Here is a 23535-nt window from a genome sequence, read left to right on the forward strand (position 1 = left end):
CAAATACTAATTATTTTATTAAACTTTATTATTTACTAGAATAATAGAAATAAAGTCATGAGCCTTCAACCAGTTTAATGAAATAGACTAGTTTTGAAAATATTTCAATATCCCATTCCTCATTTGCAAAACCGATCTTTTGTATTCATGAATCACATATAGCATTTCCTTCTACTTCTTGACTACATCTAGTCTTTCTCCCATTTTAATTTCAAAATATGATTTAGAAGAGGTCATGGGGTGGAAAATCATCATTTAAAGACCTAAGCCCTAGAGTCTCCTTTAAAAACTACAAACTGGTAAATTTTTAGTCTCCCTTAAGTAAGAATGTACTTTTTACAGGTAGCTGACTTAGGCAAATGAAAACATACCCATCAGAACGATGGATCCTAATATTAAACGACAGTAGTTGGGGCTTACATAATGTAGCTCACCATTCTGCACCCCTCACTTTCTTTTGCCTCTGTTTTCCTGCAGAAAAATGTACTGCATTACTAAGATCTAAATAAACAGAATAAAATAACGGATAAGAGATTTAAACTTGAGAATTCGTGCAATCACGAGTAGGGTCTTGGAAACCTGGTGACTGCTAGTAACCCACACCTAGTAGAAACCTCAGAAACTCCATAAATATTCGCTGAAAGAAGGTAAGACGGTCCAAGGCTAGGTTTACACATAGCATGCCAAAGTCAGTATTTAAAACAATGTCAAGTGTTGGAAAGTAATATACCGCCAGCCAAACCGGAATGCCTTCTGCGGAAGTGAAATCCCGTTTGGGCTTTAAGAGGCGGAGCCAGAATAGCGTATGACTACAGGCGCTCTACGTGGAACGGCTGACTACAAATCCCAGTGTGCCACGGGAGCCGTCGCCTCAGTCTATCGGGACTGTAGAGCCCCAGCGTCCTCCTCGCGTTGCATGATGGGGTTTGCAGTGCGACGTCCGTTGCGAGGGGTGGGGGCTAAGTTTTCTCTCCTGCTTTTTTCCTGAGCGCCTCTTTTTCTCAACCTCCAGAACCGTGTCTTTGAGAAGCTTAGTAATTATGACAGCCTTACGATAGCGGAATTCCACTGTTTCCTTGCAGTCCTGGATTGGGATTCTAGCCACTGTCGCCGAGAACCATGTAGCGACCATCCCGAACACCCAATTCGATGCCTTAGGACCGCTTGCCTGAGGGTCTTAACTCGAAGTTTGAGCACCCCACTCCAGTACTCTTGCCTGGAAAATCCCATGAATGGAGGAGCCTGATGGGTTACAATCCATGGGGTCGCTAAGAGTCGGACACGACTGAGCGACTTCACTTTCACGCATTGGAGAAGGAAATGGCAACCCCCTCCAGTCTTATTGCCTGGAGAATCCCAGGGACGGGGAGCATGCTGGACTGCCGTCTATGGGGTCGCATAGAGTCGGACACGACTGAAGCGACTTAGCAGCAGCAGCAGCAGCAAGTTTACATACGTTCTCTGAACCGAACACTAGGTCGAGTTTGGCCTTCGGAGACCCGATGACCTAACCCGGGCTGTGCCTCGCGCGCAAACCAAGCGAATGTCCCTCACCCTCCACCGGGCAGCGAGGGGGCCGCGGAGCCCTGCGACGGCGGGTCGGCAGTGCGCATGCTCGCCGCGCCGGCGCAGGTTTCCGCAGCAGACGAGCAGCTCCGCTGCGGCGTCCGGGGTTTCCAGCAGGGCCGGCACTCCGGTTCGCGCAGAGTCCTTGGCCTCGGCGGGCCCCCGGCGTCCCTGCGCTCCGCGAGTCCCCGGCCGCCGCCCAGCGCGCCACGATCTGGCCCTCTGCCCCGCGAAGATGGCTGCCGTACGCCGGGCCCGCAGTTACTGCCGATGCCTGGTGCGCTTCTCCGACCGAGAACTCTGCTAAGCCCCGCTGCAGCAGACGGCAGGAGTAGACACCGGACTCCCAGCGCACCTCCTCGCGGGGGCGGTGCCGAGGGGGCGCCGAAAGCCCCTCGGCCGCGGCCGGCCGGCCAGCCAGCATGGTAAAGCGCCGAGGGGCTCGGGCGGGCGGCGGACGGGAGGACCAGGGCCTGTGGGGAGCCCCAGGGAAGTGGGGAGGAGGAACCTGCGAGGGGTGGGGTCTGCAAGGCTACCACCATCCTGGGGTCCTGGCCTGAGGGAGAAGGAGAGGATAGTGCCAGTCTTGCTGGATCCCCAGAGTTACTTCTGTGGAGACCCCCCCTCCCCCCGCCACACACACACCGGTGGGGGCTCCAGGTTAGCAGAGAGGGATTCCTGGACGGCCGAGAAAAATGCCTCTCTTCGGCCTGATGAGGACATTGAACCGATCTCTTGCCTTTATTAAAAGCAGCGAACATAGATTGAGGTGAGCCGTCGCAGTATCTGAAATCTGGAGGGAGCTTTGGCAAGTGGAGACACTTGTTGATCGCCGCCCCTCCCCGCAAAACACCAGAAACAAAACCTGCCCAGGGAGCCGCCGTTCTAGCCTTTTAAGGCGTCTTGAGTTTAGGACGCGCTTGTCCCAGGACGCGGCGGTGCCTGGGGCAGGGTTTTGGCTGGCGGTTTGAGGGATTCTGTCGCATTTCAGGGCCATGGAAGCCCGAGTGGTCCAAGTGGAGAGACAGAAAAGCTCCAGAAATTGACAAAGCAGGTTCCATGGAGCTATTGCGTGCTGGCACAGGTAGTCTCTGCCCCATGCTACTTTGCTTTGGCTTCCAATAAATTGTCGATGCGAGAAACTAATCTCTGGCCAAGTTGAATCTTCAAGAGTGAAATGATGCCAAACTCATTAGTTTATAGTAAACACCCAAGTGTTCATGAATGTATGAATGGTTGAATGAGTTTATGAAGTCAATTTGGAGAGTAAAAAACACTAATTAACTCTGCTTCTAAACTTTTAGAGAGAGTTCCCTGACCAGGATTAAGCACTTAACTTTGGGTATTAACCCCATCTGTGAAACAGTAAAATGATGAACGCATGAGCTACTCTGGTGAAAAGTGGTGTTAGGTCAAACTCAATTATGTAAAACAAAGTGAAAATCTCTGCGTGATAGCCGAAGACCTACTTATTTCAAGTGGTATTTGAGTTGAAAAATGCAGTAAAACCCCAAATTTGATTTGTTTTGTCATCATACTGTCAAAATCAAAGTCACAGTGGATTAGAGCTCTATTATAACACAATTCAGGGAAGAAGAAAGATGCTGTCTGTATTATCCATTTCCTGTCTCCTTACCTCATCCTTGAGCTATGCATTATATATTTTCATGGCATTTTATTTGTTAATTCAGCCAATATTTCGAGCACTTATCAGCTTGGCATAGTGCCAGACCCCAGATCTTGTTGCCAGTGCACTAATTCTAGTGAAAGAGATGAAATCTCAACAAAATTCTTCAGTGCTGTGATACCAGCACAAGTGTAATGGGAAAACAAAAGAGGCAAGTAAAGGGATCAGAAAATGTTTCCTACTGGGATAGTCCTTGAGCTGAGTCTTGAAGGATGAGCGGCAGTCGCCAAGTGGGAGGAAGAGGACACTGGCATTCCAGATGCTGAGAGAAGTAACGTGCAAAAATTGGATGAGGGGTGGCAGGAGAGAGAGCAGGGGGAGCTCTTGAGGGCAGTTTGGGAGGACTGTTGGGTTGGAGGTGGAGGCTGAATTACTGAGATACACCAGGGACTAAGGTCCCCTTCCATTAGCTGTCCTTAAAGTTTACAGTAATAAAGCAGACCCTTATTTGGGAGAGAAATACACTTGTTAGATCTATAAATTCAAACTCTTTGATTGTGTAATTTGCATTAGTGATGTTCTTAGTAAGGGGCTTCCCTGCTGGCTCAGAGGGTAAAGTGTCTGCCTGCAATGCTGGAAACCTGGGTTTGATCCCTGGGTCAGAAAGATCCCCTGGAGAATGAAATGGCAACCCACTCTAGTACTCTTGCCTGGAAAATCCCATGGACAGAGAAGCCTGGTAGACTACAGTCCATGGGATCGCAAAGAGTTGGATACGACTGAGCAAGTTCTCAGCTTAAAGAGACCAAAAAAAAAAATGTATTTGACAATACTTATATTTTCCAGTTTTCTGGAAGTTCATCTGAGTCTCTAGCCTTTCTCCTTTATTTCTTCACCAACTCAGCCTTCCCAGAGTGCCAAACACTTTAGCATATATTAACTAGTTCACCTCTTACAGGCCCCTCTGTGGTAAGTTCTGCTTGCAAGAGATAAGATGGGAAGCCAGGCTTGTTTGTGTTGTGCTGTGAAGTAGTGCAAGTGTATCTCGTTGCTGTGCTTAAAGATAGGTGCTAATACAAACATCTTAGTCCCAGGAGCAAATTAGAACCCAAACTGTCAACTGTAAAACGTACTGTGTTTGAAATGAGTAACATTAAATAGATTGTATTATTTTTATTTATAACTAACTTTCTAGATCACTTCCCTGATTGCGGCATTTCTTTATAGGATTGAACACTTAAAGTGTTGAGCAAGTCTTATTTGCTAAGAGGTGTGTTAGGTAATAGACTGCACCTGGGCAGCATTTCATTTTCAGTGGAAGGTAGGATTCAGTTTTATTTAGCAAACGTTTATAGAGACTAAAAGGATAAAATGGAAGGATACTGACCTGGGGCCTCTATTAAGTCCTAAGCCAGGCACAGTAATTCCAGCCCTTTATTCCACTTTAAGTCAATCCAATATATAATAAACCTGGATTTATTTTTTAAAAAAGGAAGGGTCTTCTTTATAAAAAACCTTCACTGTTAACATGTCTTTGATTTTAATGAGTTTTTCTAGTACATTTAAGATATTAACAAAGTCATTCACACATTAATAACATTCCCGTTTATATAAAGAAAGGACAATCATATATGGGCTATATGTTGTTGTGCAGTCACCCAGTGGTGTCTGACTCTTCGCTACCCCATGGACTGCAGCATGCCAGGCCTCCCTGTCCTTCACCATCTCCTGGAGTTTGCCCAAGTTCATGTCCATTGCGTCAGTGATGCCATCCAGCCGTCTCATCCTCTAATGCCCTCTTCTCCTTCTGCCCTCAATCTTTCCCAGCATCAGGGTCTTTTCCAATGAGTTGGCTCTTTGCCTCAGATGATCAAAATATTGGAGGGCTATATATCCTCTTTTAAATGATCCATGAAACAAAAGCTGTTTGTTGAACTCTGTACTGCCACTAACTGTTACTTTCTGAAACAAATCTGAAACAAAGTGTTCTTTTTAACCAACTACCAAACATTTTAAGCTGGAGACCAGTGAAGTAGTTTATTCTACAGTATTGAAAAGTTAGAGTACCAGATTTTTCCAACTGGAATCATTTTCTTCATCTGTGAAGAATTTATCTAGAGAGAGACATCTATGTGTTTCACTGGGCAGGTAGCTCACTGGGCAGGTAGCTCAGTAGGCAGTGTAGGTTACCCAGGGAAACTGGTGTCTTGCATGTCCTTCAGCTTTGTTTGTTTCCCTTCTCCTTAGGCAGAAGCTGAGGAAGATTGTCGTTCCGAAGCTGTCAGGGAAGGAGATGATGATGATGAAAACGAAAGCCCTGCTGAGACGGATTTGCAGGTATGTTTCTTCATTTGTGCTTCAGTTCTTATTCTGTTGGTTTCCATACATAAGCAGGAGTTGGTCATAATTACGAAGATTCTTAGGTCCTTATTTGCATTGACTGTAGCTGTATTTTCATACTGGTTTTTGAAATGCTTCAATTATAACTATGTTATGGATTTCTTTTCCTGTAAAAAGGAATATCAGTGGCTACTATGTCATTCAGTATATGGATTTAAAGTGTTCAAGGCATAAGCATGAGTAACACCCATCACCTTAAAAAAAAAATGACAGATTTGACCATCTAAAAGTTTGAGACCTAGGTATAGCAATAAAATCAAGAGAAATATAAAGAGAAATAATTAGCTGGAAAAACTATTTACCATGTAGAGAGAGGGTTGATATCTCTCATGTAGATATAATATCCTTAAAAATTAGTAAGAACATAAGAGATGAAAATGGACAACTAATGGACAAACTGTATAATTAATTTATAATATATATCATATATAATTAATCTATTAAACATTTATTAATTAAACATTTGAAGAGGTAATCAGCCACAAGAAGAATTTTATCAATCACTGATCACTTTTATTGATTAGTCCTTGGGTGGGGCCCACCTGGGAAGAAGTTGTGGTCTTGCTGAGGCCTTAACCACAGGGCAGACAGCTGAGGGCTGTTTTCTGGTAGCATAGCCAACAGTTCCAGATGTGGAGGTGGGTATCTAGGCAGCACACCAGAGCCCACCACACTGGAAGGCTTCACTTATTCTATATTAAAAAATTTTTTGAATGATGCATATTTAGAAAAAAATAATTTCTTAAAAAAAGAATGGTTATTACAGAGTTGAGGCTTACCCACAGAATTTTGAGATGATGTATTCCAAGTAGAAAGCTTAAAAACATCTAAGTTTAGACTCTAAGTGATGGCTTATATTTTCAATTCCAGTTAAAATTTGATTTCGCTGTACCATTAGATTTCTCCTGTATAGAAAATCTTATTTTAGCAAACTTTCACTATTTCTTCAAAGTCTTCAGCAAAAATTATCTTGGAAGATAACAAGTATTTAGTGGTAGTAATTTAAAGACCGTGTTTTCTCATCCAAGAATATGTATGTGTGTGGACATTGATGTTGGACTATTGACAGATTGTTCCAGAGGTGAGCTCCTCTTCCTCGGCAGGTCCTAAGGCATCCTTCTCCCCGTCCCAGGCACAACTCCAGAGGTTCCGAGCTCAGTGGATGTTTGAACTTGCCCCGGGTGGAGGCTCAGGCAATTTAGAATCTCGACCGTGCAGAGCAGCGCGAGGCTCTTTGCTGAGAGCAGGGGACACCAGAGGAAAGCAGGAGCTGGCGAAAGAAGAAAAGGTCAGTGTTACGGGCGTTGTACATGGAAAGATGTCGACACGTGTGCCAGTGCCTCCATCCCTCAGGACTTCTTGTAGGTCTTTGGATGATATGTTACTCCTCCTTTGCTGCAGGTACACAGTCTTGCTGGGACTCTTTAGTAATGCATACACCCCTGAGATTCATCTGGTCTCTAAAAGATGATTCCTTTGAATTTATTCATAGAAGCCTCAAAGAGGAAAACTTTGTACAAATGCTAACACCTTCCCAAAGGCCTTAATGTAGTATTTGGTTATATTTTGAATTGAATAAATTTAGTGATGCAGTGATCACTTCCTTATCCTGGAAAATTTCAGATGCTTTCTAGTGGTTCACCTCTTTCTCATACTTGATCACACAAAGCACACACAGCCCACCGTTTCAGATTTCACCACGTTGGTCCCTCTGTGTCCTTGGTTGCTCACCTTCCTTGTATGATACAGTGTAGTGTTTGTGTGTAAGCTTGTAAATCCTCTAGTATATGTTAAATCCTTTCTAGCTTTCTTGTAATACCCAGTGCAATGTAAATGCTCTGTAAATAGTTACAAGTACAATGTCAGTGCTACATAAATAGTTGCTAGTGCGCAGCAAATTCAAGTCTTGCTTTTCAAAACTTTCTGGAATTCTTTTCAAACATTTCTGATCTGCAGATGGTTGAGCCTGAGAATGCTGAGCCCAGGGATGTGGGAGGATTACTATATCCTGTTACTCCACAGGGGCTGTCATTGTCACACCCTTAGACCCAAGTTTTCGTTTACAAAAATTTGCCATTAAATAATCAACATTACCGTGACAACAAAAGACATCCATATTTGCTTTATTTCAGTTTAGTTTGGACATACTCACAGGTTCATGACCCAGGAGAGTCTCGTGCACGCCTCCCATCCTCCCTTGACAATGATGCCTTCCTCAGCTAGACTTAGTGGAAGTAGATAGAACCTTGGTACAATCCAGAGCTTATTCAGATTTCCAGGCACTTGACTGTGGGAGTGTATGTAAATAGTTCTCTGCAACTTTTATTACACATGTCCCTTAATGTAGCTACCATCAAAATCAAGATACAGAACTGCTTTGTCACCACAAGGCCCCCTTTCCCTACCTCCTTAGTTATATGCTCTCTTCCTCACCTCCCCCACAGCCCTTCCTAACCCCTGGCAACCTCTACTCTGGCCTCTATTTCTGTAATAGTCATGATACTCAAGAAAATGTGTAATTCCTTTGCGGTCCCTCCCAGTTGTTGTGTGTGTCAGTAGCTTGCCACTTTGTTACTGCTCAGTCGTGTTGCATGGTATGTACATACCCCACTTTGAGGGACCCCCTCACCTGTTGAGGGGCCCGTGGGTTTCCAGCCAGGGGCTGCTCTTCCTGGAGCCACTATGAATATTCATGTGCGGGTTTTTGCATGAACATACGTTTTCACCTCTCTGGCCTACGTAAGTGCAGTTGCTGAGTTTGCGGAAAGTGCCTATTTGGTGAAAAGAAGCTGCACTCTGTTTTCCTGGGCCTCTGCACTGTTTTATGTTCCCTCCAGCCGTGTATGAGTGACTCAGTGTCTCCGCATCCCCATCACCCTTGGTGGTATCATTACTTTTTAATATTAGCCTTTCTGATAGGTCCTTGTGTCTCCCTAATGGCTAATGATGTACAAAACTTTTCATGTGCTGTTTTCCCATCTTTATAGGCCCCTCTGTGAAAAAATGTTTGTCCTTTCTAATCAGATTTGCTCATGTTTTTACTGTTGAATTTTAAGAGTTCTTTATGCATGCCAAATACAAGTCCTTTGTTGAATATGTGGCTTGTAAGTTCTTTCACTTTGTAGCTTGTCTTTTCATTTTCTTAAGAGAGCATCACAGAGCAAAAGTTTTTAATTTTGATGAGGTTCAATTTATCAACTTTTCCTTTTATGGACTGTGCTTTTGGTGTCAAGTATAAGAACTCCTCGCCCAAGTCTCCCGGGTGTTTTTTTCTTTCTAAAGGTTTTTAAAGTTTTACTTTTGAGGCCTTGATCCATTTTTGAGTTACTTTTTTCTGTAAGCTGTGAAGTTGAGGTTGAAATTCACTGTTTTGCTAGTAGATATGTAACTGCTGTAGCATGATTGTTGAAAAGGCCATCCGTACACCACTCAAACTCATTTTTAATACAGATTTTCGAATATTGTTTCACTGTTTTTATAGGCTCGAGAACTCTTCCTAAAAGCAGTAGAAGAAGAACAAAATGGAGCTCTTTATGAAGGTAAAAAATTCAGACCCCAGGTCATCTTGTCATGACATTTCTGAATAACATCTCTTCGTTACTGACCAGTTTTTTTAAAAACTGGGATATATTTGCTCTTTGTTACTGACCAGTTTTTTAAAAAACTGGAATATATGAGAACATCAGTCTCTAAATTTGAGATTTTTTTTTAAGGCATGAAAAATAAAAATTGTACCTTTATGTAACCCATCTCTTTCCAAAAAATATTGCTAAGAAACATTGTCATATGGGTAGAATGAGTAAAATAACCTTTTCTAATTTAGAGTTTAACATTTATTAATTATTAAAGTCTTAAAAATATTGTTACTCAGTGAAAAATAGGATATGCTTATTTTATAGGTAAGTGTTTCTTCAGAGCAGGAGAATATACAGGACAGGTTGAGGAACGTGTACATTTTTTCTCAATTTTAATTTACATTATACAAAAAGGAATACCCGTCAGCCTTTATTGTCTGTTTTGTTGGGTCTGTAGAAATATGTAAGTAAACCAAGAGATGAGGCTGTTTACCAGATTAGGTTTATAATTAGGCTTTCATTTTGTGATAGAAAAGCTATTAATTGGGGCATGGAAAAAATGCTAGTGCTTGAGTCATTGGAAAATGCCCCCCAGATAACATTTTCAAAATTGTTGCATTTATTTGCAAGTTTCTTCTAGTGGTGTTTTCACTCTGACATATGAAAAGGGCCCAAATGATGACATCCCTCCTCAGTCTTTATTAGCCTATGAGAGCCCTATCTCTGTGTAGTGTACAGTAACTCACTCCAAGTGGCAGAACACGGCAGAGTGGATGAAATGAATGGGCTTGGTCTGAGGGAAAAGAACTAATCAGCTTCTGCAGCCCCAAGTTATATGATTTCTCACTGGTCTAGTTCTAAACCACCTGGCCAGGAGATTTATTTAAAAACAAGTTTTATAAGTTATTTAGCTGAATAACAGGCAGCTGGAGTAAAAGAAGATGGAGTTGAAGGATAAATTAAAAAAAAAACAAACCTTATCCTACTCAGGAGGAAGCATTTGATTTTCCTAAACTCCACACACCAGAAAGTAGTTTGCTTAAAGTTGTTTTTGCTGGGGCTACAGCAGTGGCATTTTCAAAGCCCAGAGAAAGACAACTACATATAAAATCACTTCTGACAATATGTGAGAGGCTGAGGAAAAAGATGGGCTAAAAGGGTAAAATGCAACATCTTAAGTTTCTATAATGTGAGTGCTTCAGAAAAAGACTATTTCTGAACTAGTAGGGTTTGAAAATGAGTTTGTTCACTGCTCATGTTGCATGTAGAAAAGGGGAATTTGGCTGTTTCTAAAGAAAGTTACCAAATTAAACCACAGTTAGCGTAATCAAAGGAAATGACAAAAATGTATGGTCATAGCTAATTTAGCTTTATTTCTTCTTTTAGCCATCAAGTTTTATCGTAGGGCTATGCAACTTGTACCTGATATAGAGTTCAAGATTACTTATACCCGGTCTCCAGATGGTGATGGCGTTGGAAACAGCTAGTGCGTATATAATTTGATAGACAGTAATATATAGAATTTGTTAAAGTTAAGCGTCTTTGCCCTGTTGACTCTTAGTGTGATAAGAAGACAGTGCTAATTCTGTTAAGCTTCATAGTCTTTAGTATGAAGACTTGTTTGTAAAGTTGTAGACATTTTTTAATTAGGAAAATTTTAAGATTAAAGTATAGAAATGCACATTTTAAACAGATATAACAAAAATAAAGTAATAAGAGGTTTTTTTTTTTTCCTTTTAATAAAAGCAGTGATTACTGAAAAGAATAAATTAATGGACATGTTTCAACTTTCTGAAATCTATAAAGTCAAATGATTAAAATGTAATCAGGCCAAAGCTGAAAAAGGTTAATAATGGTTGAAATTGGGTACACGGGGTTTTATTACACTAGTCTTTCTCCTTTTGTATCTGTTTGAAACCATACATTTTTAAAAAGGTTTTTTATTAGGAAAATGCTAGACTCTAGTCAGACTTGGTTGTAGATAGAATATTGTTAAGACTAACATCTCTTTAAAAGCACAAGGGCCAGATATGCTTTAGTATGAAGACTTGTTTATAAAGTTGTAGAAATTTTTTAATTAGGGAAATTTTAAGATTAAAATGTAGAAATGCACATTTTAAACATATAACAAAAATAAGGTGATGAAAGAGTTTCTTCTTTCTTTTTTCTTGTAATAATAGCAGTAATTACTGAAAGGAGTAAATTAACGTATTTTTAAGCCAATACTTTGAAGTTGCTCATGAAAGAAACTTAGAAAAGTAGAATTTTTGTAATAAGGTATTATATCAGTCAGTCTTATGTTACCTCTGGCATGAAACGGTTAAGAAGTTACCTTTATCGATAACTTATGCTGACTGCCTTTTTTAACTGCTTATAGTATTAACACTTAAGCTTTGACTAAGCCATATTAAAAATATCCCATTGAAGTCAGCATTTGTTGCCTGTTTGAACTTTGGTGCTAATAATAATTGTTCACCAAATTAGATTTAACAACATGAGGTGGTTCATACTCAAAAAGACTTGTTCAAGGTTTTTTAAACCTTCTTTAAATTTAGGGAGAGTCATTTAGACCCAGGTCTTAGCCAGTTTTATAAATAGATGCCAGATGCTGTTAAGAAAGGCTGTATTAAAACATTAAAACAGCATTTCTTTCTCTCATATCCTGTCATACAGACCCAGATATTCTAAAAATTCTTTCAAAATAAGTTGTTTCTTATCAGACCTAATAGGCCCCAAGCCTCTGCTGGGTTTTTGCCTCTTGTAAAGAGCTGGTAGCAGAGCCCTGCAGTCCCTCCAGCCTCAGCCACATGTCCATTTTGTTGTCTTTTAATAAGCCCTTCCTGGTTTTCTAACTTCATCCTCATCCAGCTTTTTTGTAAGTCTGATCATTTTTAATGTTACCCTCAGCAAAACTGGAAAGCTAGATATTTTTCTAGAACTCTTAACTACACATTTGTTTATGCTGATAGATTACTCATGGACCCTGCTTTTTAAAATTATATATTTTCGTTTAAAGGAAGGGTTATAAGGTACATATATTAGAAAGCCTTCCTGGTAAGTAAGTACCTCAGATGACATCTGTATATGTTATTTTTATTCAATTAGAATGGATTATGGTCACTTAAAAGGATATATTTACATATGATTTTTAAAAAACCATTTGAAATTATCTTTTTTACTAATTCATGAAATCTCTACCTTATCATAAAACTAATTAATTAAATCTCAACACCTATATCCAAAAATTTTTAATTCTTCCTCTGTGGGAATTAAAATTGCTGAAGCTTTTTTCTTCAAAAAGTTGGTATGGTATCCCTTTGCAGGGCAGGGTAAACTTTTACCATTTTTTTTTTAACCATATTTTTGAAGAAGAGTAGTAAGAAGTTTGCTTTTAGATGACTCTTTCTAAAGCAAATTTGAAAGTACTGTCAAAAATCAGTTTCAAAGCTGTGTTGTATCGCCTGGGGCACTGGGTTTATTCACCTCCCTTCTCTTCTTAGCATTGAAGATACTGATGATGACAGCAAGATGGCAGACCTCCTGTCCTACTTCCAACAGCAGCTCACGTTTCAGGAGTCTGTGCTGAAACTGTGTCAGCCTGAACTCGAGAGCAGTCAGACCCATATATCAGGTGTGACTTCATGCTCCTTGTAACTCAGAAATACTTTTCCTTAGATTTAAGTTTTCCAAACTTATAAGGTCAGATAACTGTCATACAGCTGCTTTAGTTCCAAGGATAGTGGGGAGTCTAATTATAATTAATTTGTGTAGACAAGCTTCTCAAGGTCTGAGGTAGAGTGGAATTTGTAGTGTAGTTGATCGAGGATGCCGTCCTCTTTACGGTGATGGTCTAAGAGGGTGAATATCTTGAGTTAGTGGGGCAGCCCTAAGAAAACTGGAGAAATGCTGGTATCTTCAGGCACTTCAGCCAAGTTGGACAGTGGTCCTGAAACAGGCTGAGTGTTTAAAAATGAATGTTTTTCTCTTTCTTTTCATGTGTTGAGTGCTGTTTAATTAGCTATGGGAACTTTTCAAAGGAGGACAATTGAAAATTTTCAAGGAGATGAAAATAGTTTTTTAATGTTAGCATATGCACTGCAGCTCATACATATGTATACATACTAGATTATTTTTTCTAGCATTTTTATATATCTTGACAATGAAATGATCTTCCACGGGAAAGGGGAAAGTAGCTTCAGAGTGTTTTATATTGAAAAGACAAAGATATTTGTGTCTTGATGTTAGGAGCCGTTATTTGTTTTAGGTAGTTAAATACGCTTCTCAGCTCTGAGACAATCTGAAGGGTGGTTTATAAAATTTTAGGAATAAAAATATCCGCACTGAGAATGTGACAGTCAAGTGACAGGAAGGAGAGGAGAGGAGAGTCACTGAGGATGGTTTCCTTTGCAGCACTGCCGATGGAGGTCCTGATGTACGTCTTCCGTTGGGTGGTGTCCAGCGACCTGGACCTCAGATCGTTAGAGCAGTTGTCACAGGTGTGCAGAGGATTCTATATCTGTGCCAGGTATTTACTTTTTTTTTTTTTTTTTTAAAGCAACTCTGGCTGTGGTGAAAACCATGAAAAAGCCACCAGTGAACTGGGAAAAAATATTTTCAAACCAGATATCTGATGGGGATTGATATCCAAAGCCTATAAAGAACTCATACAGCAGGTGCAAAAATCCCCAAGGAACCTAATTAAAAAATAGACAAAAGACCTTAGATGTTTTTTCAAAAAAAGATATTCCATGGCCAACAGGTATACGAAAAGTTGCTCACCATCATTAGTCATTAGGGAAATGCAAATCAAAACCATAGTGAGATATAAGTTCACGCCTGTTTGAATGGCCATCATTCAAAAGACAAGAGATAAATGTGGATGTTGGTGGGACTGTAAGTTGGTATAGCTACTATGGGAAACAGTATGGAAATTCCTCAAAAAATTAAAAATAGATTTACCATGTGAGCCAGCAATTCCACTTCTGAGTATATATAAAAAGGAAATGAAAACACTAATTCTGAAAGGCATCTGCACCTCTCATTCATAGAAACATTATTTATAGTAACCAAGACTTGGAAACAACCAAAGTGCGCATGGATGGATGAATGGATAAAGAAGATCCACATATATAAACAATGGAATATTATTGAGCCTTAAAAATGGAGAAATCCTACCATTTATGGTCATGGATAGACTTCTAAGGCTTTATGTTAAGTGAAATTAAGTCAGACAGAGAAAGACAAATACTATGTGATCTTACATCTAGTAATCTACATAGAAAAAAAGAATTTGTGGATTTGTGGCTACCAGGGGTGAGGGAATAGGGATTAGAGGAAGATGGTTAAAAGGTACAAGCTTCCTTTGAAGGTAAGTACTAGGGATGTGATGTACAGCCTGGTGGCTATGGTTACCATCACTCTATGATAGAAGGTTGTTAAGAGAGTGGACCCTAAGAGTTGTGATCACAGGAGACCTTTTCTTTTCACTGTAGCTCTATGAGATGATGGATGTTCACTAAACCTATGGTGGTTTATTTCACAATAGATGTTAATCAAACCATCATGCTATATACCTTAAATTTTTACAGTGATGTATGTCAAATATTTTTCAATAAAACTGGGGAAAAGTTATCCTATACTTCTAAAATCTTGCATGTGAAGAATAATTGTACTTGAGTATAACATTTAAGACAGGTAATCTTTTATAAGGGCCGAGTGCCTTATATAAAAATATATACTTTATCCTTAGCATCTAGAACATTTTTTAGCTATTTATTTGGCCGTGCCAGGTGTTAGTTGTGGCGCTCAGGAACTTTGGTTGTGGCGTGTGGGATCTAGTTCCCTGACCAGGGATCGATCCTGGGCCCCCTGCATTGAGAGCTCAGAGTCTTAGCCACTGGATCACTGAGAAATCCCTAGAACTTTTTATAATTTTGGTTCTTAAAATTCAGATGCATTGTTTTAAAATAACCTAATTTCAGTTGAAGTCCTGTCTTTTGGGTAAAACATTTGAATTGCTTGAAGGCCTTGTTTTTTGATAGTCCTATGTGTATTTCTATTTAACAAGTACCTGTCAAGCTCTCTAGTTATTCCATTAACTTTTCTTTTAATTATACATCAGAAAACATTGTAAAAAGGGAATTAAAACAGATCTTCAGGGGTAGGATAAAACTTGGTTGCGGAAATACTCATTAGAAAAAAAAAGTACATTGCAGTGTGTGTTTGGGGAATGTCTCTTTTTGCAGTCTGGCTTCTGTATAAATAGTTCCTGTGTCTTATTTCAAGTTACAGATGAATTTAAAATTATTTTGTGTTGTGTTAGAATCAAGTCCGTTGCTTTGCTTTTTGCAGTAATCCTGTAACAAAGTCTTGTTACGATTAGGGTTGGCGCCATCTTCAAAATCTACCTCTGGGCTGAGCATTTCACTGTTTCTCTAAGTACCATTTTGGCTAAGCCACCGTTAGGCCTGCTCTGGATTATGGCATTGGCATCCGGTGTGGTCTCTGGACTTCCGCTCTTACACTTGAGCTCATTCTCCATAGACCACTAGAGTCATCTTTTAAAAGCATCAGTTGTACTTAGAACCGTCTAGTGGCCTCTTCGCTCAGACAGCCACTGCCACCTGCAAAACCTCCACCTCCCCGTCCCTAACCACCTCTCCACAGATGCCATCTGCACTTCACCCAGTCACTTTGCCACAGCCACACCATCCTCCTTGCCCCTTGTTGAGTACGCTGGCCACACTCCAGCCCTTGGGCCTCACCTGCTGTGGCGTCTGCCAGAATGCCCTTCCTCGTCACTGTAGACACCTGCCCAGAAAAGAGAGTGTTTCCCAGCCCCTTGTCTTTGTCCTTTACCCAGCTTTGTTTCTTCCCACACTGAACACACTGCCTAAAACTTTTCTCTCATTTTCTTGTTTTTGCTTGCTTTCCCTGTAAAAAGGCAGGGCCTCTGCCCTGTCCATCAGTCTGTCCCAGTGCTCAGCACGATGCCTGGCTGGTGCGCAGCCAATGCCACTGAAAAGAAGATGCCTGTTGGCAGAAATGTTTCTCTTGTCTGAGTGCAGATAGGGCTTACCTGTTAAATATATTGATGTTGTGCTTTTATTCCCTAGAGACCCTGAAATATGGCGTTTGGCCTGCTTGAAAGTTTGGGGCAGAAGCTGTATTAAGCTTGTTCCGTACACCTCCTGGAGAGAGATGTTTTTGGAAAGGCCCCGTGTTCGATTTGATGGTAAGTTGAACTCTTTAGAGCAACAGAGATCTATTGTGCTGATTTTGATAAATACATAAGTCTTCATTTTCTATACCAGACCTGAGTGCTATCAGCATATTTAGAGGAAACCGCAATAAAAATAAAGCTGGAAACGTGTTACATGATGGTAAAAGTTTTTTATTAAGTTCTTTTTAAAAAATCTGTTTCTTTCTATAGGCGTGTATATCAGTAAAACCACCTATATTCGTCAAGGGGAGCAGTCTCTTGATGGTTTCTATAGAGCCTGGCACCAAGTGGAATATTACAGGTACAGCTGTAGTAATTCAGTGAGTGAAAATTTTCTCTCTCCAAGTGTTAGTGCATTAGTTATCAGACATTGAATTCGCGTGGCTTTTGCATTTATAGACAGAATGGCCCTCGGTGTTTTCATCCAGTTTATAACAGGAATTGCGGTCAAAGATCCAACAGGTTAAGATAGATCAGGGAATTCCCCTTGGCCTCCAGATCTAGAATTACTTTGTATTTTGGAGCTCCTCCTTATTTTCTGTCTTTTCAGAGCCCTTGGGCTGCTATTTAGGCTTATCCTCACCAGATATCCATGTCACCGAGGAACAAGTCGGCTGTGCTGACTACCGTGGAGTAGACAGCATTGGGCCTCACTCTTGTATGACATTAGGTAGTGCTTTAAGGAGAAACATGCAGAACTTTAACAGAGCAATCTTTAATCCAATTTATTTCTATTCAGTGAGTGACACTAAAAGTTCCATGGCTCCCTCTAAGGAAAGTAATAAAAGGCTTTGTTTCTCTGCTTCCGGCCTCACGGGTCACATTCGTGTCAGTGATGTTTGCCAGTCCTTTGGCCCGTGGTGTCTCCCTTTTGGTTTCACAGCAGTGCAGGAGTAGGTCTGGGGACCAGGAAATAGGGACACGTTTCACGTTCGCGTGCGGTGTTCGGCGTCTGCCTTGTCCCGCAGGTACGTAAGGTTCTTCCCGGATGGCCATGTGATGATGCTCACCACCCCCGAGGAGCCCCCATCCATTGTTCCGCGCTTACGAACCAGGAATACCAGGTAGTGGCTCTCTGTAGTTTTCTGTCCGCTTCGCATTTTAGGTGGTAGCTTGCAGATGATGTAACTTAATACTGGATAATTAAAGAAGCAATCATCTGGGGCACTTGTGAAAAATAACTGATCCTGGGACTTACCTGGCAGTCCTGTGGTTGGGACTTGGTGTTTTCACTGCTGAGAGCCTGTGTTCAATCCCTGGTCAGGGAACTAGGATCCCACAGACGGCACAGTGTAGGTCCCTGCCACGCCGCCCCCCCCAACCCCCCCGCCGCCCCAAACAACAACAAATACCAATCCCTGGGCCTCTCCCTAAAGGCACCCTTCAGTAAGTCTGGGCCCTTGGAAACTAGGTTTACTCACGTCGTACCTGATTGTCCTCAGGCTAATTGAGTGAATACTTCTAACCCATTACTTTCTCAGTTACTCAAATATAAATAACAGATAAATAGATTTAAAGTGTTTTTTGTTTTTACTTTTAGAACTGATGCAATTCTACTGGGTCATTATCGCTTGTCACAAGATACAGACAATCAGACCAAAGTATTTGCTGTGATAACTAAGAAAAAAGAAGAAGTAAGTATGCAGGTGGAACCGGCGGTTTTCTTTTAATTTCCTTAGCCTGCTCGTTCAAGTCTTCTTAAGATTTTTTTCTTAAAGTGTAGTTGATTTACAATGTTGTATTTAATCATTCAAGCATTTTCAGTTAAAAAGGATGAAATGTACTCTTTTTTACTAGTACACAAAATGAGCGTTGACTTAACAGCGTATCTCTGAAGAGAACTGGAAGGTTTCTAAAATGTGGTTATTTTTTTTATCAGATCAACTTATTCTCCAAGTTTCCTTTTTTGGCCCAGGTTTTTTACACGTAAAATGTAAAACCAGGATTTCCTGTGAAATAACTAGTACGATTATATATGACTGTGTTTTTGGCTTTTCTCATTTTGAATCATAGGAGATTTTCCTTCTAAATTGTCTCATATGGATAATTCTTTCACAGAGATATTTTTAGAATTTCAGTTTCTACTGGAAATAAGCTAAAGTGAGATAATTTCCTCCTCCTTGCAAAAGGAAAAAAATGCCAAGCAAATACAATGGCAGAATCATGACATTCCAGAGTATTTTAAACTCTCTTATCAGATTAAGGGACTGATTTTTCCCAGCTTTTCTCCATGTGCATTTTTTTAACCCTGATTAAAAACCACAATGTGGACCCAAGAAGTTGTGAGGTAGTTGGAATAAATATTTCTGCTTTGTTCTTATAACGAATATAGTTTCTGAACGAAGTTTTGTCTTTTGTTGAGTCCCACTCCCAGCGACCACATATGGAAATAGTTGTTGTTTTTGTTCAGTTGCTCAGTCGTGTCCAGCTCTTTGTGACCCCATGGACTACAAGCTTCCCTGTCCTTCACTATCTCCTGGCGTTTGCTCAGACTCATGTCCATTGAATCAGTGATGCCATCCAACCATCTCATCCTCTGTCACCTGCTTCTCCTCCTGCCCTCAGTCTTTCCCAGCATTAGGGTCTTTTCCAGTGAGTCAGCTCTTTGAATCAGATGGCCAAAGTATTGGAGCTTCAGCTTCAGCATCGGTCCTTCCAATGAGAATAGTTAGTCCTTCATCTGTGAGTCCTGTGGCCCTTGGCTGTGGCTTCTCCAGCTCCCTCTGGCTCCTGGAATCAGGGGCCACAATCAGAAGGGCAGAGATTCTTACTATCATGGTGATCATGGACTTGAGTTTCTTGAGATCAGAGCTGGGGAGTTGTGAGGCCCCCACTGTTAAAATGTTACCTAATAAGAGAGTTTAGGCACTCCCATGCTGATGACCAGTTTTCACTCCAGACTATGACACAGTGAAACTGTATGTAGTGTCGACATTCTTATGTTTTAGCAATATTCACAGAAGTGTGGTTCCAGTGAACCTTGTCACATCTGTTTCTCTGCAGACTAGCTTTCTGTTATTGCAAAAGATAAGTCATACTCTGTGCTCTTTCTGCCCCACTATTTTCGAGTAGAAGGAAATATTAGGCCTAGAGATGGATGGGATTTGAGTTCCCATCTCCGACACTGACCCTGGGCTGCCCATCCTGGGTCCTCATCCCCTCAACCGTCACACAGCTACCGTGTGGTTACATGTCATACCTAAGGTCGTCATCTCGATTGAGATAATGTGATGGAGGCAAAAGCCTTCTGTTTTTAGAGACTCTCATGTATTTCCAGGCACTTATACACATATACTCATACACAAAGGTTTGTCTAGTCAAAGCTATGGTTTTTCCAGTAGCCATGTATGGATGTGAGAGTTGGACCATAAGGAATGCTGAGCACCGAAGAATTGATGCTTTTAAACTGTGGTGTTGGAGAAGACTCTTGAGAGTCCCTTGGACTGCAAGGAGAGCCAACCATTCAATCCTAAAGGAAATCAGTCCTGAATATTCATTGTAAGGACTGATGCTGAAGCTGAAACTCCAATACTTTGGCCACCTGATACGAAGAATTGACTCACTGGAAAAGACCCTGATGCTGGGAAAGATTGAAGGCAGGAGGAGAAGGGGATGACAGAGGATGAGATGGTTGGGTAGTATCACTGACTTGATGGATATGAGTTTGAGCAAGCTCCGGGAGTTGGTGATGGACAGGGAAACCTGTCATGCTGCAGTCCATGGAGTCACAGAGTCAGACATAACTGAGCAACTGAACTGATACACATTGGCAGTTGATAACCAGTATAGCTGTTTATCCTGTGTGCAGATAACTCTGTGACTTAACACGTTGCTCAGGTATTTCCATATAGATGCAGCTCCGTCCGTCTCTGTGTCTGTCCACGAAGTGAGGCCCGACTGTTGCTCACGCATCTCCCCTCTTACAGAAAGCACTTGACCATAAATACCGGTATTTTCGCCGTGCCCCTGTGCAAGAAGCCGATCAGAACTTTCACGTGGGGCTACAGCTGTGTTCCAGTGGCCACCAGAGCTTCAACAAACTCATCTGGATACACCACTCTTGTCACATTACTTACAAGTAGGTGAATGCTGTAAAAACCTCAAGGGTACAGATTCCATGTGCCCTTCCTGTCTAGCTGAGAACTCAGGGAGGGTTTGATTCCTCACAGTTAATGTTCGATCACAAAGGAAAACCACAGTATAATCTTCTGCAAACCAAAGAAACAGCCAACCTGAAGAAAACTAAAAGTGGGCCAGGTGAAGTGTCCAGAGCTCCCACTAAGGGTCCATGGACACGTAGGTGGGCACCTCCCCTGTGAGGTTGAGAGCAGCCCCCATGAGTCTGTCAGTGCCTGGCCACTAAGCTGCGCAAGTGTGGCTTCAGGCATTGGCTTTCCAAGGCAGCTGTGAAACACCAGAGCTTCTTTCTTCTCCCATGTTTCAGCCTCATCATTTTTCACCTTATTTCCATTCGGTTTATCCCCAGGGATTATGCACAGATTTTAAAGTAAATTGTAGTTAGGAAAGGAAGTCTGCTGAGATGATCACCAGTGTTTCAAAGCCGAATTAGTGGTTCCTGTTTAAAGCCGTTAGTGGTTCCTATGGTAAACTTTTTATCCTGTGAGTTAGGATTTACTAGTGTGAAACAGCAAGTGAACAGATGAGAATGTGTGAGAAAGGAACAGTACAGAAATGAGTAAAATGTAAGAATTAGGAAAGTGAAACTCCAGTTCACATAGATACTGATGTTAGCTGTTGTGAGGTTTGAAAGAATATTGGTGTGTGCCCGAGGGTCATTCCGTGCCAGTTGAGTCCAGAGTTCTGAGAGGCAGGTTGGAGGTCGGTCGCTTTCCATCAGCCTCTCTGATGACCTCAGTCAGGTTGCTGAAGGCTTCCTCAGTCACGTTTCCACCTTAGGAGTAACTCTTCCCACTCATCTGGGAGGTCTTGACAGAAAAACCATTTTTTCTTGCTTCTCCCCCTTATCTACTGGTCCTCCTGTCTTCTTTCTGCTTCTCTGAATAATTGTGAAGTTCTTTTTTTTCTTTCCAAAGAAAGCAAACCCAGAAGTAGAGCCAAGCAAATGATATTTATGAAGTCACTGGAATTTTCTGTTTTTGTTTATTTCTTTCCTTTTCTTTTTTTAGGCGAAAAATAAAAGGCTGTGGTAATATATCACCTCCTTCCCCCTCAACCTGAAATTATGCTGTTGATTATGCAAATATTTAATCATTAAATTCTCTTCTAGGATTATAATTCTTTCTAAAATACGTTTTAACAAGAACCATAAAATATCTAGAGCCTTTGACTTAGAAATTGTTCCTTGGGAATCTTTTCAAAGGGTATAATGAAAGATATCAAAATCATTTACAGTTGCCAAACGCTGAAAACTAAATCCTCCAGCAAAGGGGGAATTAAGTAAATGTGGTAAAAAGCAAACAGTGAAATATGCAGCCACAAAAATGGCTTCTGAAGAAGATTTAATGATGTGAGGCAATGCTTTATGTCATGATGTATAAAGGAGCAAAGTATGACCTCAGCAGTGAAGCTCAGTATCAAGGTTGAGGCCCCATCTGAGTGGGAATGAGTGATTTTTCTTTACACTTTTCTAATATTTTTTGAATTTTCCAAAATGCACCTATTTTATTTAGAATTGACTGAGATGAACTAAAAATGAAAAAAAAAGGCTAATGCCTAAAATTAAACTACCCCCCCACTAAATGTAGACAAGAATTTTAAATGAGCTGAAATCTCCTTGTGATGAGTGACTGTGGGCTCTCTTTCCAGATCTACTGGAGAGACTGCGGTTACAGCATTCGAAATCGACAAGATGTACACGCCGCTGCTGTTCGCCAGGGTGAGGAGCTACACTGCCTTCTCCGAAAGGCCGCTGTAGCCCTCACGTCTGCCCCCACCGCGTTGCATGAGTAAAAGTATATAGAGAAACAGAGCAACCTAAGTTATAAATGTATATATATATGATATATATATATATGGAATTGGAACTTATTTTACATTGTCGGAGTTCTTTCAAGAAGAGTATTAAATTGATTATTTTTTTTATTTAAAGGGAAAGTTGATTCTTGGGGTGTTTGTTTTGAAATTAAGTTGAAATTATTTTAAGTTTCAGGACACTTATGTTGTGAAAAACCACATGAGGTTTTAAATCATGCCCTTTTTCAAGCAGACCTCAGGGCAGGCTCCTGTCACATAACATAGGCTGTCTTCTGACCGGTCAGCCCAGTGTTGAAACGCTTCAGGGGGGCACCCCTGTGGGATCAGCATCTATTTCACGCATGACGTAGCGTCTTTTAACTAAAAGCTCAAAATGTGAACCCCTGTTCTGAATTTGTTTGAAACTGTTTGACCATTGAAGATCATAAATAAAAGGTTTCTTTCAAGAAAATGTATTTGGATAGCCTTTTTCAAACGTCAGAGTAATGAACGGACCTAAGGCAGCCAGCGAAGGCTCACAGATAAAGGAGTCATCTCAGTCTTTATAGGCAGCTACAGTCTGTAGTGTCTGTACCGGGACCCCCTCCAGGCTCCCTACATATGTGTGACATTAGGTGAGAAGGGAGGACTCCCTCGGGGCCAAAACTCTGAAAGAACAGAAAGTGAAGTGAAAGTTGCTCAGCCGTGTCCAGACTCTGCAACCCATGGACTGTAGCCCACCAGGCTCTATCCATGGAATTCTCCAGGCAAGAATACTGGAGTAGGTAGCCTCTTCCTTCTCCAGGGGATCTTCCCAACCCAGGGATCAAACCCAGGTCTCCTGCATTGCAGACAGGTTCTTTACTGTGGGCACCAGGGAAAGAGCAGGAAAGGATCCTATAAACCCAGGCCTAGCTCCTCCAGATCTCAAGCTGAGAAAAGAGCCAGCCTTGACCTGTATGTTGGCACCCTAGCTGCAGTGCTTAGTATTTCATTTCAGAGTTTGTGTCTGGCACAGTTCTACCAGGTTCAGATTTGTTTTTTTCTCAAATACAGCTCAAGTCTAGTATTGTGTACTTTCAGAAGTTGACACCTACCACCACGGTTACTTTCCAAGTTCAGAGTGGCATTAAAAGATTCTTCATAAGTTCCTACAATTCAGTGTGGGGACAGCCTTTTTAAAAGCTAATGTAATATTAAACATGAAAACC

At 41.2% G+C, this 23535-nt stretch overlaps 1 protein-coding gene across 3 annotated transcripts; it reads left to right on the forward strand.

Moving 5' to 3' along the window:
* The first annotated feature begins 1640 nt into the window (after positions 1-1640).
* On the forward strand, positions 1641-22796 carry FBXO9 (F-box protein 9). 3 transcript variants are annotated; one of them, XM_042237339.2, is made up of 13 exons: positions 1641-1991; positions 5441-5530; positions 6663-6881; positions 9075-9132; positions 10555-10654; positions 12669-12799; positions 13579-13693; positions 16284-16402; positions 16601-16691; positions 17359-17454; positions 17931-18024; positions 20317-20468; positions 22178-22796. In XM_042237339.2, the coding sequence occupies exons 1-13, from the start codon at positions 1989-1991 to the stop codon at positions 22284-22286; spliced, it is 1377 nt and encodes a 458-aa protein (XP_042093273.1). In that variant the 5' UTR covers positions 1641-1988; the 3' UTR covers positions 22287-22796. The 3 variants fall into 3 exon arrangements, with proteins under 3 accessions (XP_042093273.1, XP_042093274.1, XP_014958251.2); XM_042237340.2 differs by having other exon boundaries at positions 6697-6881; XM_015102765.4 differs by having other exon boundaries at positions 6726-6881.
* The last annotated feature ends 739 nt before the right edge of the window (positions 22797-23535 follow it).

The sequence above is a fragment of the Ovis aries genome, chromosome 20 (genome assembly GCF_016772045.2).
Source record: "Ovis aries strain OAR_USU_Benz2616 breed Rambouillet chromosome 20, ARS-UI_Ramb_v3.0, whole genome shotgun sequence".
In the NCBI taxonomy this organism is placed as follows: domain Eukaryota; kingdom Metazoa; phylum Chordata; class Mammalia; order Artiodactyla; family Bovidae; genus Ovis; species Ovis aries.